General features: G+C 43.0%; 1 protein-coding gene across 1 annotated transcript in view; it reads left to right on the plus strand.

Moving 5' to 3' along the window:
* gpr158b (G protein-coupled receptor 158b) overlaps positions 1-21103 on the plus strand; it is a 94799-nt gene that overhangs the window by 49136 nt on the left and 24560 nt on the right. Inside the window, exons 4-5 of the mRNA XM_021612743.3 lie at positions 8695-8912; positions 14870-14938. Coding sequence (XP_021468418.2) covers positions 8695-8912; positions 14870-14938 — 287 coding nt within the window. The remainder of the gene's footprint in view (positions 1-8694; positions 8913-14869; positions 14939-21103) is intronic.

Below are 21103 nucleotides of genomic sequence, written 5' to 3' on the forward strand. Positions count from 1 at the left end.
AAACGTTTGACCCAAGTTAAACAAGGCAATGCTACCAAATACTATTTGAGTGTATTGTATGTAGAGTGTATTCAATTCTGACCCACTGGGAATGTGATGAAAGAAATAAAAGCTGAAATAAATAATTCTCTCTACTATTATTCTGACATTTCACATTCTTAAAATAAAGTGGTGATCCTAACTAACCAAAGACAGGGAATTTTATTAGGATTAAATTTCAGGAATTGTGAAGAACTGAGTTTAAATGTAATGTAAACTTCCGACTACAACTGTATGTGCTGATGACACTGTTGTTGTAAGTGAGCCTGAACAATGATTTGGGTTGTGTACCTATTCAAAGTAGCCTACCACCAATTTGGCTATATCAATCTTTTGGTAAATTTCACCTCACCTGAAAGTTGTGAAGCTTAAAGGGGCACTTAATAGCTTTTTTAACCTTTAACCTCTACAAATGGGAAAATAGCAAACTGTCAACAAAAAAAAAAAAATCCCAAGAAAACTACCCCCTTTTATTTCAACAGGGGGAGTTTTCAGACAGAAGTTTCCAGAACATCTATCAAATCAATTCAAATCAAACTGTATTTGTCACATGCACATAGACCTTACGTGAAATGCTTACCTACAAGCCCTTAACCAACAAAGGAGTTCTACAGAAGAGTTAAGAAAATATTTACCAAATAAACTAAAGTTTACATTTTTTTTAAATAACACATTAAAATAACAATAATAAAGCTATGTACAGGGGGTAACGGTACTGAGTCAATGTGCGGGGAAACAGGTTAATTGAGGTAATATGTACATGTAGGTAGGGGTGAAGTGGCTATGCATAAATAATGAACAGCGAGTAGCAGCAGTGTACAAAACAAATGGGGTGGTCAATGTAAATAGTCCGGTGTCCATTTGATTAATTGTTCAGCGCTCTTATGGCTTGGGGGTATAAGCTGCTAAGGAGCCTTTGGGTCCTAGACTTGGTGCTCCGGCACCGCTTGCCGTGCGGTAGCAGAGAAAACAGTCTATGTATAACTTGTGTGACTGGAGTGTCTGAACATTTTTTGGGCTTTCCTCTGACACCGCTTATTATATAGGTCCTGGATGGTAGGAAGCTTGGCCCCAGGGATGTACTGGGCCGTACTCACTACCCTTTGTAGCGCCTTACTATGCCGAGCATGTGCCATACCAGGCGGTGATACAACAGGTCAGGATGCTCTGGATGGTGCAGCTGGATAATCTTTTGAGGATCTGGGGACCCATGCCAAATCTTTTCAGTCTCCTGAGGGGGAAAAGGTGTTGCCATGCCCTCTTCACGACTGTCTTGGTGTGTTTGGAGCTTGATAGTTTGTTGGTGATGTGAACACCAAGGAACTTGATACTCTCGACCCACTCCACTACAGCCCCATCGATGTTAATGCCTGTTTGTCCTGCCTTTTCCTGTAGTCCACGATCATGTATCGACACACAAAATCAAATCAAGTTATATTTGTCACATACACATGGTTAGCAGATGTTAATGCGAGTGTAGCGAAAAGATTGTGCGTCTAGTTCCGACAATGCAGTAATAACCAACGAGTAATCTAACCTAACAATTCCAAAACTACTACCTTATACACACAAGTGTAAAGGGATAAAGAATATGTACATAAAGATATGTGAATGAGTGATGGTACAGAACTGCATAGGCAAGATGCAGTAGATGGTATCGAGTACAGTATATACAGTGGGGCAAAAAAGTATTTAGTCAGCCACCAATTGTGCAAGGTCTCCCACTTAAAAAGATGAGAGAGGCCTGTAATTTGCATCATAGGTACACTTCAACTATGACAGACAAAATGCGAAAAAAAATCCAGAAAATCACATTGTAGGATTTTTTATGAATTTATTAGCAAATTATGGTGGAAAATAAGTATTTGGTCAATAACAAAAGTTTATCTCAATACTTTGTATTATACCCTTTGTTGGCAATGACAGAGGTCAAACGTTTTCTGTAAGTCTTCACAAGGTTTTCACACACTGTTGCTGGTATTTTGGCCCATTCCTCTGTGCAGATCTCCTCTAGAGCAGTGATGTTTTGGGGCTGTTGCTGGGCAACACGGACTTTCAACTCCCTCCAAAGATTTTGTATGGAATTGAGATCTGGAGACTGGCTAGGCCACTCCAGGACCTTGAAATGCTTCTTACAAAGCCACTCCTTCGTTTTTTTGGGCGGTGTGTTTGGGATCGTTGTCATGCTGAAAGACCCAGCTATGTTTCATCTTCAATGCCCTTGCTGATGGAAGGGGGTTTTCACTCAAAATCTCACGATACATGGCCCCATTCATTCTTTTCTTTACACGGATCATTCGTCCTGGTCCCTTTGCAGAAAAACAGCCCCAAAGCATCATGTCTCCACCCCCATGCTTCACAGTAGGTATGGTGTTCTTTGGATGCAACTCAGCATTCTTTGTCCTCCAAACACGACGAGTTGAGTTTTTACCAAAAAGTTAGATTTTGGTTTCATCTGACCATATGACATTCTCCCAATCTTCTTCTGGATCATCCAAATGCTCTCTATCAAACTTCAGACGGGCCTGGACATGTACTGGCTTAAGCAGGGGGACACGTCTGGCACTGCAGGATTTGAGTCCCTGGCGGCGTAGTGTGTTACTGATGGTAGGCTTTGTTACTTTGGTCCCAGCTCTCTGCATGTCATTCACTAGGTCCCCCCGTGTGGTTCTGGGATTTTTGCTCACCGTTCTTGTGATTATTTTGACCCCACGGGGTGAGATCTTGCGTGGAGCCCCAGATCGAGGGAGATTATCAGTGGTCTTGTTTGTCTTCCATTTCCTAATATTTGCTCTCACAGTTGATTTCTTCAAACCAAGCTGCTTACCTATTGCAGATTCAGTCTTCCCAGCCTGGTGCAGGTCTACAATTTTGTTTCTGGTGTCCTTTGACAGCTCTTTGGTCTTGGCCATAGTGGAGTTTGGAGTGTGACTGTTTGAGGTTGTGGACAGGTGTCTTTTATACTGATAACAAGTTCAAACAGGTGCCATTAATACAGGTGGAGGACAGAGGAGCCTCTTAAAGAAGTTACAGGTCTGTGAGAGCCAGAAATCTTGCTTGTTTGTAGCTGACCAAATACTTATTTTCCACCATAATTTGCAAATAAATTCATAAAAAATCCTACAATGTTATTTTCTGGGTTTTTTTCTCTCATTTTGTCTGTCATAGTTGAAGTGTACCTATGATGAAAATTAAAGGCCTCTCTCATCTTTTTAAGTGGGAGAACTTGCACAATTGGTGGCTGACTAAATAATTTTTTGCCCCACTGTACATATGAGATGAGTAATGTAGGGTATGTAAACAAAGTGGCATAGTTTAAAGTGGCTAGTGATGCATGTATTACATAAAGATGCAGTAGATGATATAGAGTACAGTATATACATTTGAGATGAGTAATGTTGGGTATGTAAACATTATATTAAGTAGCATTGTTTAAAGTGGCTAGTGATATATTTTTCCATCAATTTCCATCAATTTCCATTATTAAAGTGGCTGGAGTTGAGTCAGTGTGTTGGCAGCAGCCACTCAATGTTAGTGGTGGCTGTTTAACAGTCTGATGGCCTTGAGATAGAAGCTGTTTTTCAGTCTCTCGGTCCCTGCTTTGATGCACCTGTATTGACCTCGCCTTCTGGATGATAGCGGGGTGAACAGGCAGTGGCTCGGGTGGTTGTTGTCCTTGATGATCTTTATGGGCTTCCTGTGACATCGGGTGGTGTTGGTGTCCTGGAGGACAGGTAGTTTGCCCCCGGTGATGCGTTGTGCAGACCTCACTACCCTCTGGAGAGCCTTATGATTTTGGGCGGAGCAGTTGCCGTACCAGGCGGTGATACAGCCCGACAGGATGCTCTTGATTGTGCATCTGTAAAAGTTTGTGAGTGCCTTTGGTGACAAGCCGAATTTCTTCAGCCTCCTGTTGACGTTGAGTGTGAGGTTATTTTCCTGACACCACACTCCAAGGGCCCTCACCTCCTCCCTGTAGGCCGTCTCGTCATTGTTGGTAATCAAGCCTACCACTGTAGTGTCGTCCGCAAACTTGATGATTGAGTTGGAGGCGTGCATGGCCACGCAGTCGTGGGTGAACAGGGAGTACAGGAGAGGGCTCAGAACGCACCCATGTGGGGCCCCAGTGTTGAGGATCAGGGGGGTGGAGATGTTGTTACCTACCCTCACCACCTGGGGGCGGCCTGTCAAGAAGTCCAGTACCCAGTTGCACAGGGTGGGGTCGAGACCCAGGGTCTCGAGCTTGATGACGAGTTTGGATGGTACTATGGTGTTAAATGCTGAGCTGTAGTCGATGAACAGCATTCTGACATAGTTATTCCTCTTGTCCAGATGGGTTATGGCAGTGTGCAGTGTGGTTGCAATTGCGTCGTCTGTGGACCTATTTGGGCGGTAAGAAAATTGGAGTGGGTCTAGGGTGTCAGGTAGGGTGGAGGTGATATGGTCCTTGACTAGTCTCTCAAAGCACTTCATGATGACGGAAGTGAGTGCTACGGGGCGGTAGTCGTTTTGCTCAGTTACCTTAGCTTTCTTGGGAACAGGGACAATGGTGGCCCTCTTGAAGCATGTGGGAACAGCAGACTGGGATAAGGATTGATTGAATATGTCCATAAGCATACCAGCCAGCTGGTCTGCGCATGCTCTGAGGACGCGGCTGGGGATGCCGTCTGGTCAGCAGTGTTAAGCAAGCATTAACACACGAGAGACTGTGCGTTGCCAGGGAATTTCCGCGCAAAGCACTGTCTGGAGTGTGTTAATGCACTTATAAAACGTATCCCAACATTTTATTTGAGAGAATTTCCTCTGAAAAGTACAATTTTTCTCCAAAAAAGATAGCATTTTGTTGTTGCGAGAGTGTGGTTAACCTAACATATCCCCCACCACTGCTCTAACTGTTGCCATGTCACTACGCCACATAGAGCAAGTCACCCCATTATGCAGATGATTACAGAACAATACTATTATTGGCCTCAGTCAGCCTTAGTAGTAATCTCATAACTGCAACATACCCACTTGACTAGCCAGCTATATAGCACTAGCAGGGAAAATGTGCTGCCTCTTTCTCTCTGTTGGTTGTTATGGAAGCTGTCTAATGTCACTTCACTTGCTAGGTAACGTTAGCTAGCAACCTAACGTTACAGCAGAGTCATAAAGAGACTCGACAGCTGGAATGAGAACAAACTCTATCTGCCTAGCTAGTAATGCAATGACTGCTATACAGTTGAAGTCGGAAGTTTTTCAACAACTCCACAAATTCATTGTTAACAAACTATAGTTTTGGCAAGTCGGTTAGGACATCTACTTTGTGCATGACATTTTCCCAACAACGCAGCCGTCATACGTCTCAGGAAGGAGATGCGTTCTGTCTCCTAGAGATGAACGTACTTTGGTGCGAAAAGGGAATGTAAATCCCAGAACAACAGCAAAGGACCTTGTGAAGATGCTGGAGGAAACCGTTACAAAAGTATCTACGTATATCCACAGTAAAATTAGTCCTATATCAACATAACCTGAAAGGCCGCTCAGCAAGGAAGAAGCCACTGATCCAGAACCGCCATAAAAAAGCCAGACTACGGTTTGCAACTGCACATTAGGACAAAGATCGTACTTTTTGGAGAAATGTCCTCTGGGTTATAACATTGTTATGTTTGGAGGAGAAAGGGGGATGCTTGCAAGCCGAAGAACACCATCCCAACCGTGAAGCACGAGCATCGTGTTGTGGTGGTGCTTTGCTGCAGGAGGGACTGGTGCTCTTCACAAAATAGATGGAGTCATGAGGAGGAAAATTGTGTGGATATATTGAAGCAATATCTCAAGACATCAGTCAGGAAGTTAAAGATTGGTCGCAAATGGGTCTTCCAAATGGACAATGACCCCAAGCATACTTCCAAAGTTGTGGCAAAATGGCTCAAGGACAACAAAGTCAAAGTATTGGAGTGGCCTTCACAAAGCCCTGACATCAATCCTATGGAAAATTTGTGGGCAGAACTGAAAAAGCATGTGTGAGTAAGGAGACCTACAAACCTGACTCAGTTACACCAGCTCTGTCAGGAGGAATGGGCCAAAATTCACCCAACTTATTGTGGGAAGCTTGTGGAAGGCTACCCGAAATGTTTGATCCAAGTTAAACAATTTAAAGGCAATGCTACCAAATACTAATTGAGTGTATGTAAACTTCTGACCCACTGGGGATGTGATGAAAGAAAAAAAAGCTGAAATAAATCATTCACTCTACTATTATTCTGACATTTCACATTCTTAAAATAAAGTGGTGATCCTAACTGACCTACGATGGAATTATTACTCTATTTAAATGTCAGGAATTGTGAAAAACTGAGTTTACATGTATTTTGCTAAGGTATCCGACTTCAACTGGCTACATGACTAGCTAGCCACAGTAGCAGGGCAAATTGTCTGCAATTTGTGTAGTGCTTCTTTGGGCTGATCATACAATCATGATTAGTTGGCTCACTTAGCTAGCAAGCATGCTGGATCAACGGCCAGGCAGCAGCCTATTGCTATGAAGTTACAAAAAACTAAACCAACAACATCCTAACAAACCAAAATTAGATACATTCTAAATGCAGGACCAATGAGGAAACTAGGCTAGCTAGCATTCATTTGTTTATGCAGGATCTTATGATGAAGGAAATGCATACTAGGTCCTCATTTACAAAATGTGATGCAGTCATGACATGTGCTATCAACTGCTCCTACGTTCAAGTACTCCTACGTGTCTTGTTTTACCGCTTGTTTTTCAGCTACATTTCAGTCAGTTTTCCTCATAATTTTGGTGGTTAGTGGATAAAGTATCTATGATGAACAATTTTTTCTAAAAATGAACTAGTCATCAGCCATCAGCTCACGAGTGTAGCTGCGTCTAGCTAGAAAGCTAGCTATTGTCATCTCGAACTAGCACTTCACATAGGCTAACTGAGCTGTTTTATTAGAAAACAGTTGAGATTACTCAAATCCTGTAGCTAGCTAGCAAGTCCACCTCGGCGACAATGTTGTTGGGTGCGGAAATGTTAGATTAGTCTTAATTTTAATATAACCTTCATTGAAGTTTGTGATTACTACTGGTTATGGAAATGAGGCAAGAGAAATTGTCCCCCATGTTTTTTGTTTTGGACAGGGCTCGGAGTTTGGCGTATTGATATTTTGAAAACTGGCACTCACTCAGTGAGTCATTAGTCTACTTCAAACAGTTTGGAAAACAGGGCATTGTCAATGGCTTTGAACCCCATTTCACCCAATCAGATTGCAGGTTTTTCCAAACCTGTTTTATAGCGAGCTTTAAAGATGATAACAGTATGACTGATGAGGCTCTATTGTTGTCTCTGTTAGCAATTAGGCTCTTTTTAGTGAGGGATTATTTGAGCTGAATTCTCTATCAGTTCTTTGTCTCGTTTAGTTTTTTATTGGCGATCCAAAGTGTGCATATCTTTAGTTGGGGACTACATTGTCATCTCAGCCTGCGCTTGGCAACTGTGTTCTTAACAGACAGTATGCCTTGGGGGATGTATTGTGTGTGTGTGTGTGTGTGTGTGTGTGTGTGTGTGTGTGTGTGTGTGTGTGTGTGTGTGTGTGTATTTGTTTGTTTGTTTGCAAATACGCTGCAGCACTTTACTTCACTAAATCGAAGCACTGTTTTACTGTGACTGGGTGTTTTGTGGGTTGTCCACTCCACATGATTGGGTGGTGTCTAAGACAGGGAACAGACCGTTTTTAGCTTGTTATGGTTTGGTGGCCTGGGTTGTGGTCAGTAGGATGAAACGTTGCGGTATTACATGAACTTCCAATAAGAACACAGTTTTTTGTAACACTTAACTTAATGCCTTGCATGTAGGCTATAATGCATTATTATGCCGTTATAATGCATTGTAAGACTTGTCATGCATACAGTATTTTAAGCTTTATTATAACAATTTACATACATGCTTGTAACAAGTTAGAACTAATTGTACCTGCAGACTTTAAGTAAAGTGTTACCCAACAGGTTTTTCATCAGTGTTCCCCACTCAACACAACCCTGGTCTTTCTTCACACATGAATCAGAACAACAAATTGCGAGAAGATACACAACCCACTGCCCCTGTTCTCTTTAGTGATATAACCATAACCAGAGAACCTATAGAGGGCCACAGCAGTTATGACTCAGTGATGCTCTTACCCATTGAAACCCAACAGAAGGTTATAAATGGTCTTGAAGAGAGAGCATGATTACAAAACCCACTCTTTGATTAGTTTTCCACTGAAGTTGACTTCCTTTTGCTAAGGCTATCTCTTCAGCACTACACACACACACACACACACACACACACACACACACACACACACACACACACACACACACTGTTGTTCTAAATGTTTTGACTTGAATGTTTCACTGTAGATCAGGTTGTAGGCTTGTTATTGCCAGCTGTTTTCCATCTGTAGTACTTTTGTACTCATTGGCAGTGTACTCATTGTTTATTTCGATCCCAAACAGCTACTCTTGCTGCGGTCAGTACAAATTATACACAGAAAGAACGACATTGAGAACACTTTTTTTTACGTAACTCAAATACACAATGTTATTGCCTCAACAATGCTTCCACAACACATCATCCTCTACTGTATCTCCTCGATGTTCTGTCTATCTGCCCTTTCCAGGGAAAGAGAGCAATGGTCACGCTCACAGCGAGGACCCCTCAGAGGTGTCCAGTAAGTGCCTGCCGTGCCGTGAGGGCTGCCCCTACTGCCGGGGCGACACACCCTGCCTGGCTCAGGAAGACGGGGCCCTCCGGCTTTCTGTAGCCTCCTTCCAGGGCCTTTGCATGCTGCTGGACTTAGTGGCCATGGTGCTGGTCTACCACTTCCGCAGGAACAAGGTAAGGGCTCATTGGGAGGAAGCATGGGTTAGGGGTCAAGCAGGGGAACTCCATCCAGAAAACTGGTATTATGTATTAAGACTGGTATTATGTTTTTCACCAAAGGTATTAATGGTATAGGTTGGTGTTTCTATTTCATACACTTGTGATTTCTGGTATAACTTTATTTAAATGTTTTATTATTTGTTATAAGCATGTATGAGCCCTTATAATGTATTTCTATGCTACAACGTACTGAAAATGGCTTTTATTGAATTAGTTAAGATCATTATGAGATGATTTCAAGACATTTTAAGTTAAAGGATACATACAATTTGTAGTAGCATCCATCTGGGGGATGCATGGTAGCCATTTTGTGCCAGAATGTTCATCACACAAAATCCTGTTGGATTTCAGTAAACTGTTACTGGATTGCCATTTCTGAATGGTAAGAAAGAGAGACCAAACTATCTACTGATTCCTACCCTCCAGGACCTGCATTGATGAACACAGCTGCTTGGAGGTTGTTACCCAAATGGCACCCCTTTCCATATATAGTGTACTACTTTTGACCAAGGCCCATACGGCTGTGGTCAAAAGTAGTGCACTATGTAGGGAATTAGGAAGCAAGTCAAGTGTTGTGCCAGAACTCTTAATTTACCGTTTGTTTGACTACCAAATGACTACCACAGTCCTGTCGTCAGCAAACTTGATGATGGAGTTGAAGTCGTGATTGGCCACACAGTCGTTGGTAAACAGGGAGTACAGGAGGGGGCTAAGCACACACCCCTGGGGGGCCCCTGTGTTGAGGGTCAGTGTGGCGGATGTCAAATCAAATCAAATTTTATTTGTCACATGCTCCGAATACAACAAGTGTTGTTCACCTTGCAGTGAAATGCTTACTTACAAGCCCTGAACAAATAATGCAGTTTTAAGAAAAATACCTAAATAAAAGTAACAAATAATTGAAGAGCAGCAATAAAATAACAATAGCGAGGCTTTACACAGAGGGTACCATTACAGAGCCAATATGCGGCGGCACCAGTTAGTCAAGGTAATTTAGGTAATATGTACATGTAGGTAGAGTTATTAAGTGGGCTATGCATAGATAATAACAGAGAGTAGCAGCAGCATAAAGAGAGGGGGGGGGGGCAATGCAAATAGTCTGGGTAGCCATTTAATTAGATGTTCAGGAGTCTTATGGCTTGGGGGTAGAAGCTGTTTTAGAAGCCTCTTGGACCTAGACTTGGCGATCCGGTACAGCTTGCCGTGCGGTGGCAGAGAGAACATGCTATGACTAGGGTGGCTGAAGTCTTTGACAATTTTTAGGGCCTTCCTCTGACACCGCCTGGTATAGAGGTCCTGGATGGCAGGAAGCTTGGCCCCAGTGATGTACTGGGGTGTACGCACTACCCTCTGTAATCCCTTGTGGTCGGAGGCCGAGCAGTGGCCATACCAGGCAGTGATACAACCCGTCAGGATGCTCTCGATGGTGCAGCTGTAGAACCTTTTGAGGATCTGAGGACCCATGCCATATCTTTTCAGTCTCCTGAGGGGGAATAGGTTTTGTCGTGTCGTCTTCACTACTGTTTTGGTGTGCTTGGACCATGTTAGTTTGTTGGTGATGTGGGCACCAAGGAACTTGAAGCTCTCAACCTGCTCCACTACAGCCCCATCGATGAGAATGGGGTCGTGCTTGGTTCTCCTTTTACTGTAGTCCACAATCATCTCGTTTGTATTGATCATATTGAGGGAGAGGTTGTTGTCCTGGCACCACACGGCCAGGTCTCTGACCTCCTCCCTATAGGCTGTCTCGTCGTTGTCGGTGATCAAGCCTACCACTGTTGTCATCTGCAAACTTAATGATGGTGTTGGAGTCATGCCTGACCCTGCAGTCATGAGTGAACAGGGAGTACAGGACGGCACCTGGCATGCACCTCTGAGGGGCCCCCATGTTGAGGATCAGCGTGGCATATGTGTTGTTACTTACCCTTACCACCTGGGGGCTGCCCATCAGGAAGTCCAGGATCCAGTTGCAGAGGGAGGTGTTTAGTCCCAGGGCCAATGGTGTTGAACCCTGAGCTGTAGTCAATGAATAGCATTCTCACATACGTGTTCCTTTTGTCCAGGTGTGAAAGGGCAGTGTGGAGTGCAATAGAGATTGCGTCATCTGTGGATTTATTGGGGCGGTATGCACATTGGAGTGGGTCTAGGGTGTCTGGGATAATGGTGTTGATGTGAGCCATGACCAGCCTTACAAAGCACTTCATGGCTACAGACGTAAGTGCTACGGGTCGGTAGTCATTTAGTCAGGTTACCTTAGTGTTCTTGGGCACAGGGACTATGGTGGTCTGCTTGAAACATGTTGGTTTACAGACTCAGACAGGGAGAGGTTGAAAATGTCAGTGAAGACACTTGCCAGTTGGTCAGCGTATGCTCGGAGTACACATCCTGGTAATCCATCTGGCCCTGCGGCCTTGTGAATGTTAACCTGCTTAAAGGTCTTACTCACATCGGCTGCGGAGAGTGTGATCACACAGTCGTCTAGAACAGGTGATGCTCTCATTCATGTTTCAGTGGCACTTGCCTCGAAGCGAGTATAGAAGTCATTTAGCTCATGTCACTGGGAAGCTCTCGGCTTTGCTTCCCTTTGTAGTCTGTAATTGTTTGCAAGCCCTGCCACATTAGACAAGCATTGGAGCCGGTGTAGTACGATTCGATCTTAGTCCTGTATTGACGCTTTGCCTGTTTGATGGTTCTTCGGGAGGCATAGCGGGATTTCTTATAAGCTTCCGGGTCAGAGTCCTGCTCCTTGAAAGTGGCAACTCTACCCTTAGCTCAGTGCGGATGTTACCTGTAATCCATGGCTTCTGGTTGGGGTATGTACGTACAGTCACTGTGGGGACGACGTCATCGATGCACTTATTGATGAAGCCAGTGACTGATGTGGTGTACTCCTCAATGCCATCGGAAGAATCCCGGAACATATTCCAGTCTGTGCTAGAAAAACAGTCCTGTAGCTTAGCATCTGTTTCGTCTGACCACTTTTTTATTGACCGAGTCAGTGGTGCTTCCTGCTTTAATTTTTGCTTGTCAGCAGGAATCAGGAGGATAGAATTATGGTAAAATTTACCAAATTGTGGGTGAGGGAGAGCTTTGTGTGCGTCTCTGTGTGTGGAGTAAAGGTGGTCTAGATTTTTTTCCCCTCTTGCTGCACATTTAACATGCTGGTAGAAATTGGGTTAAACGGATTCAAGTTTCCCTGCATTAAAGTCCCCGGCCACTAGGAGCGCCGCCTCTGATTGAGCGTTTTCCTGTTTGCTTATGGCCGTATACAGCTCATTGAGTGCGGTCTTAGTACCAGCATCGGTTTGTGGTGATAGATAGCTACGAAGAATATAGATGAAAACTCTCTAGGTAGATAGTGTGGTCTACAGCTTATCATGAGATACTCTATTTCAGGTGAGCCAAACCTCGAGACTTCCTTAGATATCGTGCACTTGCTGTTGTTTAACAAATATACATAGACTGCCACACCTTGTCTTACCAGAGGCTGCTGTTCTATCCTGCCAATACAGGGTATAACCCACCAGCGGTATGTTATTCATGTCGTCGTTCAGCCACGACTCGGTGAAACATAAGATATTACAGTTTTTAATGTCCCGTTGGTCGGATATATGTGCTTTGTCCACTTTATTATCCAGTGATTGTATGTTGGCCAATAGTACTGATTGCAAAGGCGGATTAGCCACTCATCTCACCGGGTGCTCACAAGGCACCCTGATCTCCTTCCGCGATACCTCTGTCACTTTCTCCTGCGAATGACAGGGATGAGGGCCTGTTCGGGTGTCTGGAGTAAATCCCTCTCGTCCGACTCATTAAAGAAAAATTATTCGTCGTCCAGTTTAAGGTGAGTAATCGCTGTTCTGATGTCCAGAAGCTGTTTTTGGTCATAAGAGACTGTAGCAGCAACATTATGTACAACATAAGTTACAAACAATGCGAAAAAAATAAATAAATAGCACAGTTGGTGTAGAGCCCATAAAACGGCAGCCATCTTCAAACTAGTTCTGTTACCTACTCTCACCACCTGGGGTCAGCCCGTCATTAAGTCCAGGATCCAGTTACAGAGGGAGGTGTTCAGTCCCAGGGTCCTAAGCTTGGTGACGAGCATGGAGGGCACTATTGTGTTGAACGTTGAGCTGTAGTTGATGAACAGCATTCTTACATAGGTATTCCTCTCTTCCAGGTAGGAGAGGGCAATGTGGAGTACAGTTGAGATTGCATCATCTGTAGATCTGTTGGGGTGGTCAAATTGGATTGTGTCTAGGGTGTCTGGGATGATGGAGTTGTGTGCCATGACCAGCCTTTCAAAGCCCTTCATGATTACAGATGTGAGTGCTACAGGGTGGTAGTCATTGTGACAGCCTTAGAGTTCTTGGGAACATTTGACGGTCTTCTGTTGTAGTAATGGATTCCATTGACATAGTGCTTTTCATCTGGTCTCAAAGCACTTTACCTTGATCTGGAGTAACTCATTATTCCACCCAACACCAATTTGTAGTAACATCCACCCGGGTGATGCATGGTAGCCATTTTGTGCCAGAATGTTCATCACACGGAATCCATTTCCACTGTGGAGAGGTGATGAGTGATTGGGCCAATTTGAAACTGGGGAGGGCCCAGGGTGAGTATAGCCAGAACTCTGGCAGCCATAATCAAGCATTAAGTGTCATGGGATTTTTTCATGTCTCATCCTAAGGGCACCTTTTGCAGTACGTATTCCACAGCAGTGATGGTTTTTGACACACTATAGGACAGGGTTAAACAAACCTGTATATGATATTCCAATATGGTTGTCTCTTAGAGAGTCCACACATGCCAGGCCGTTTGTTTTGTATATCCAGCTATATGCCACGATTCGAAGCTTGGGTTGTTCCATATAAGAATCTTTCAGAAATGCAGTTCAGATGAGATGTCCCTTGAGATGTGTGAATTTACATATTTACATAAATACATTGCCTTCTAGGATATAATGAGTAATTAAATTAAGCCCAGAGTTGTCCCGTGGCCCTCGCTCATTTTCACTAACATGATTGGTAGCAGAGCAGTTCAACAAAGGGACTATCTTGATAATTCATATCCATTGTGTTGTGCCATTGAGTCAAATTCTTTATTTATTTTCAGCCGAGTAGATTCAGAATGAGTGAATGGATGACAATTTCTCTCATATAATATGATTGTGTAGATCATCCTAGAAACTCTATGACTTACATTTGGCTCATTCATTCCCCTCCTCTCCCCTGTAACTATTCCCCAGGTCGTTGCTGTAAATGAGAACGTGTTCTCTGCTGCTTTAACAGCCTCCACTCTTCTGGGAAAGCTTTCCTCTAGATGTTGGAACATTGCTACGGGGACTGGCTTCCATTGAGCCACACAAGAATTAGATAGGTTGGGCACTGATGTTGGGCGACACTCGTCCGTTCCAATTCATCCCAAAGATGTTAGATGGGGTTGAGCTCAAGGCTCTGTGCAGGCCAGTAAAGTTCTTCCACACCGATCTCGACAAACCACTTCTGTATGGACCTCGCTTTGTGCATGGGGGCATTGTCTCTGTTTGTGGCAACTGTTGCAAGTACAGAATCGTCTAGAATGTCTACGTGCTTCAGCACTCAGCGGTCCCGTTCTCTGAGCTTGTGTGGCCTACCACTTCCTGGTTGAGCAGTTGTTGTTCCTAGACATTTCCAATTTACAATAACAGCACTTATAGTTGACCGGGGCAGCTTTAGCAAGGCAGAAATTTGACGAACTGACTTGTTGGAAAGGTGGCATCCTATGACGGTTCCATGTTGAAAGTCACTTAGCTCTTCAGTACGGGACATTCTACTGTCAATGTTTGTCTATGGAGATTGCATGGCTGAGTGCTCTCTATTGTTCTCTACTGTTGAGTCTCTCTCTCTCTCGCTCTTTTTTTGTAGAGGATCCGAGCATCTGGTCTTATCCTCCTGGAAGCCATCTTGTTTGGAGCCTTGCTTCTCTACTCTACCGTAAGTCTCCAATTTAGACGTGTGTTTGTTTGTGACTTTGTGTGTGCGTGTGTGTGCATTTGTGTGTCTCTGACCGTCTGCATGCCTGTCCATTGTCCACAGTCCCTCTGAATTGATATATCACAGCTATATTTTAAAATGACACAAAAAAACAAGCCACAGACATCCTGGATGACAACACAGCTGGTGTGTGTGAGTAATGCTTTAAAGTGTGTCGTACAGTCCAACCTAGAGCGCCACACAGAGTTTTAACAGACGGGGAGCTTACAGCCAACGTTGCATGGCGTTTTTATGGAGCTACAGGGATTTCAAATTCACTCACTTCAAATACCTTCAATGGCTGCCAACTGCAAAACACAGCTGTCTAGAGAACACATTTGGAAAATTATAAAAGAAAAAGGGAAAACAAAGCCAGAGAAGTAAACCACACAGGAGGGACTATTAAAAGTTTGTTGACAAGGATGAGGTTCGGTGTTGTTGGCTAAAGTAAGCTTTAGAGATTGCTATAACTCTAGCCTGAGAGGAAAAGCCCAATGTCTCTGTAGCGATGTAGTATTTACATAACTTAGTAATAACGTAACTTAGTAATAACGTAACCTAGGAATAATGCAACTTAGTAATAACTCAACTTTATTATAACGTGATGTAGTAACAACGTAACGTAGGAACAATGTAACATAGTGACAACATGGTAACAACGTTATATTGTAACAATGTTACGTAGTAACCGCGTTATGCACTGGGAGACCTCACCTCACCATGTTTTTTTTTACTGAACATTATTTTTGGTGCATTACACACAAATGGGGAGATAAACCTAAGCTTATCAACAATACCACTATGGTTTGGTTGTCATCATTATCGTTGTGATATACTTTTAAACCAGGGGTGCACCACTCCAGTCCTCAAAGTTTTTGCACCTCAGGCCAAAGTGGAGTGACTCCATCCCCCCAAAATATACTTTCCCCTTTTCATCTCTTCTGCCACAGGACCCAGGAACTCCTCACTCCAATGTGCTCATGCAACCCTGGTTATCTCTCTCTATTCTTTCTCTCACTCTCTCTCACCCCCTCTCTCTCTCTTCCACAGTGATGTGCTCTCCTCCTGCTGCTGCTGTTGCCACAGCCGCAGCTTAGTGCAGCTGCTCTGCCGTGGCGCTCAATTTTTAAAGAGTCCGTCAAGTTCTAGCGCAACTTGTATTAAAAATACATCTGCTGGTTAATTTATTGGGAGGAGTTGGGGGTATGGAGAGGGGAAAGAAGAGGAAGCCACCTTAGCAGGTTGATGCTGGAAACAAACATGTCCTTCTCTTTTGCTTGTTTGAGTGTCCCATGCAAGTTATACTCTGCTGGGTATTGCGTGTGTGTGGTATTGCACGTGTGTGCTTGCGTATATTTGGCCTAGTTGTACGTCTTGTTTGGGACGTGATGTATTTTGACTTGTCATGGAGGAATGTGGGACAGGGCTTGGTTACTACAGAAGCCTGGATACAACTAATACTAGCCGGAGGTTATCAGTACAGTGAGTTTATGAAGAACATGATCAAATGCAGTTAATGAGTATGTAACTGGTGGCTATGTTTGGGAGGGGTATACAATATGAATCCCATTGTTGTCATTTGAGTGTTGTTGTGATGTCGCTGTTGGTCGTGCTGTATGTGTGTGTGTGTGCGTGCTCTGTACACTGTTACATTTCGCTCCTCAATCAAACTCATAACATTCCCGTTTCTAGCCTCAGATACTACTGTACATTAGGAAAATATAAGTAACTTTGAAGGAAACCAACTTGGCAATACATGTATGATATACAGGAGTCTGTCTCTTGCCTGTGTACCAACCAGTTAATGTGTCTCATAAGTGACTGCAGTCATTTACTTTACCAATAGCGTCACCACTCTAAGCCCTCCACATATGGACGTGGCTTTATATACACTTTTCATGACTCGCATGCAAATGGAAAGCTTTGGAACTTTAAAAGCCAGCTTACAGCCAGGGATACATGTCGGCTGACTGCAGCAATTCCTTGATGCCCTCGATCACATTTACAGTCATGATGCATGATGAGCGAGAGACCGCGCTGAAAAGATTTTGATAGTATTTCTTCTTAATGTATAGGATATAAATGCATCTTGGACAATTAGGGTATACTCACTTACTTGCTTTTTTATTCCTGGAAGAACATTAACTTAAAGATCTCCAGTGCTGCCAGTCTTGTGTTGCTTTCATTGCTTCTGGCCATGACAAGTGGATGCAATAAGGGTGTACTACTAGTAATTGTGGATCTTTCCTACATTACGCACATGCATTTAAATCCATAGACTGTAGGTGTACCTATTTCCCTATCACAGAGATGAGAGATGCGTGCGTAAATCAAAACTTTGTACAAATGTTCTGTTGACAGTGCTTGATATAGGCAACACTTTGGGTAAAGGATTAATAATGCAGGCAACTTGTTGACATAAGCATCTATGAAGTGCCTAGATGTACTGCTTATGAATGGCCTATGGATGGTTAATAATGTGTTATGAAGTCCTTATGCAGGTACCATTCAAGAAAAGTGCAGCTAAAGCTTGTCATATCATCATGAAGGTGTCCTTATGTATTGCTTATGAATGTGGTATGTATGGCTTATGAATGTGGTATGTATGGGTTATGAATGTGTTATGAAGTCCTTACCTAGGTACCTTTCAGGTCAAGTTTTACCAACATTTTCTTCCAGTGAATTCTGCAGCTAAATGAGGCCTCCTCTCATATCATGGAAGTGTGATATGTGCTTTACGGGTTGTGTGTGGCACTGTGCCATTGTTTCATCCCATATCTACGAGAACATTTCCCCTGTTTGCGAGTTAAGCAAGCTGGTTGCCGATGTTCTGCCATCTCGCCGCAGGGGACAGGTGCTGTCGCTCTGCTTAATTATAGAGAATACCTGCCATCTCTCAAACAGCCACACTGCATACTTCGAGTTGTGGAATATACCATAGAGACGAGATAAAACTGTATCTCTGGGAGCTATAGTGTATAGCTGTGGAAATGTGAAGGTTGTACTAAACCTGGATTAGAAATGATATTTGTTGCCTCTCAAATGCTTTGAGTGTTTTGATTTAGCCGAACTGGAGGGCCAGATGGCTGGGGTTCTCACTTTTTGGGACTATTCCATTGGTTCCATTGTGTCATGCAAGTTCAATCGAGCGCACCTTTAGAATTTAAATAAAAAAATAATACTATTTGAACGCAGGTCTGATTTGTAGAGTACATGCAATATGTAAACAAGGAAGGAAATGGGATTGGGGTGGCTATCACACTTATTTGCAGGGATAGGTAGTGAGTATCGTGGAAGCGTCTAAAACCTGGTGCTTTTTTGTTATTTTGCTGAAAGCCAGCAAAGCAGTTCAGTCTGTGGAGCAGGGACAACAGCTCAACTTGAACATTCTCAAATATGTAGACTAGCTCGTGAGAAGGACGTTACTAATTTGGCTGACATACTGGTTGTGTGGTTGACATAATAGTTACAGTTGAAGTCAGAAGTTTACGTGCACCTTAGCCAAATACATTTAAACTCAGTTTTTCACAATTCCTGACATTTAATCCTAGTAAAAATTCCCTGTTTTAGGTCAGTTAGGATCACCACTTTATTTTAAGAATGTGAAATGTCAGAATAATAGTAGAGAGAATGATTTATTTCAGCTTTTATTTCTTTCATCACATTCCCAGTGGGTCACAAGTTTACATACACTCAATTCGTATTTGGTAGCTTTGCCTTTAAATTGTTTAACTTGGGTCAAACGTTTCGGGTAGCCTTCCACAAGCTTCCCACAATAAGTTGGGTGAATTTTGGCCCGTTCCTCCTGACAGATGGTGTAACTGATTCAGGTTTGTGGGCCTCTTTGCTCACACACGCTTTTTCAGTTCTGCCCACAAATTTTCTATCGGATTGATGTCAGGGGTTTGTGATGGCCACTCCAATACCTTGACTTTGTTATCCTTAAGCCATTTTGGCACAACTTTGGAAGTATGCTTGGGGTCATTGTCCATTTGGAAGACCCATTTGCGACCAAGCTTTAACTTCCTGACTAATATCTTGAGATGTTGCTTCAATACATCCACATCATTTTCCTGTCTCATGATGCCATCTATTTTGTGAAGTGCACCAGTATCTCCTGCAGCAAAGCACCCCCACAACATGATGCTGCCACCCCCGTGCTTCACGATTGGGATGGTGTTCTTCGGCTTGCAAGCCAAACAGTTCGATTTGTTTCATCAGACCAGAGGACATTTCTCCAAAACGTATAATCTTTGTCCCCATGTGCAGTTGCAAACCGTAGTCTGGCTTTTTTATGGCGCTTTTGGAGCAGTGGCTTCTTCCTTGCTGAGCGGCCTTTCAGATTATCTCGATATAGGACTTGTTTTACTGTGGATATAGATACATTTGTACCTCTTTCCTCCAGCATCTTCACAAGGTCCATTGCTGTTGTTCTGTGATTGATTTGTACTTTTCGCACCAAAGTGCGTTCATCTCTTTGAGACAGAACACGTCTCCTTCCTGAGCGGTATGTCAGCTGCGTGGTCCCATGGTGTTTATACTCGAAAACTATTGTTTGTACAGATGAACGTGGTATCTTCAGGCATTTGGAAATTGCTCCCAAAGATGAACCAGACTTGTGGAGGTCTACAATTCTTTTTCTGAGGGCTTGGATGATTTCTTTTGAATTTTCCCATGATGTCAAGCAAAGAGGCACTGAGTTTGAAGGTAGGCCTTGAAATACATCCACAGGTGCACCTCCAATTGACTCAAATTATGCCATGACATAATTTTCTGTAATTTTCCAAGCTGTTTAAAGGCACAGTCAACTTAGTCTATGTAAACTTCTGACCTGCTGGAATTGTGATAAGGTGAATTATAAGTGAAATAATCTGTCTGTAAACAATTGTTGGAAAAAGGACTTGTGTCATGCACAAAGTAGATGTCTTAACCGACTTGCCAAAACTATAGTTTGTTAACAAGAAATGTGTGGAGTGGTTGAAAAACGAGTTTTAATGACTCCAACCTAAGTGTATGTAAACTTCCGACTTCAACTGTAAATTGTGTATTCAGTATAGGTTTTATAACTGAACTCCATTTTAGTCACTTGAGATGTGACATTTGCGATTCTGCATCTGCTGGAATATATAATGAAATAAGTGAGTTACCATACAGAAACCTCGCAAACAAGCATTGCCCTTTGTTCAGTTGACAATGCATGACCTCGTGCCTCTATCCCCAGTCCTTGCCTCTTTCAATAATCAGCTAGAATGAACTTGAACTAGAATGAATTTCACAAGGAGCTAACGGCAGGACAATATTTTCCAAGCAGATGCCTGTGACTCACCATTTAGACGACATCCAGAAAATGAGACAACAATGTGAAGGTTGAGAGGCAGCCAGCCTGGCCCCGCGGTCAGACATGTATCCGATGCTCTCCTGCTACTGGGTTTGACTATTAACAAAAGGTGAAGTTGTGTCAGCAATGCAGAAAGAGAAATGTAGTGGCTCGATGTGTAGCCTATGTTAATGTGGATCTTCATCCCTTTAGGTAATAATGCTGTGCTTAGATCAGATATGTTCCCAATGTTTTCCGGCATCTGTGTGTTTGACTATGAACAAAAGCTGAAGTTGTCAGCAATGCAGAAAGAGAAATGGGAGTGCCTGATTCCTCATTGATGTGTAGTCGTTTTACCTGGCTAGGGACTAAAGTTGAAAAATAGCTGGCTGGCACAAAATCTGTCATCTTTACAAAAAAGCTGATTAATGTGCATTTTCCTGTCAAATTAACCTACAGTTATAAATTAAATTTGAGTTGTGGCCTGGGGTGGTCCAGCATGTCTATGCCGCTGCTACAGTTGAAGTAGCCAAATACATTTAAACTCAGTTTTCACAATTCCTGACATTTAATACTGGTAAAAAAATCCCTGTTTTAGGTCAGTTAGGATCACCAGTTTATTTTAAGAATGTGAAATGTCAGAATAATAGTAGAGAGAATGATTTATTTCAGCTTGCATTTCTTTCATCACATTTCCAGTGGTTCAGAAGTTTACATACACTCAATTAGTATTTGGTAGCATTGCCTCTAAATTGTTTAACTTGGGACAAACGTTTCGGGTAACCTTCCACAAGCTTCCCACAATAAGT

This window comes from Oncorhynchus mykiss, chromosome 8 (assembly GCF_057628025.1).
Source record: "Oncorhynchus mykiss isolate SJ-2025 chromosome 8, ASM5762802v1, whole genome shotgun sequence".
In the NCBI taxonomy this organism is placed as follows: Eukaryota; Metazoa; Chordata; class Actinopteri; order Salmoniformes; family Salmonidae; genus Oncorhynchus; species Oncorhynchus mykiss.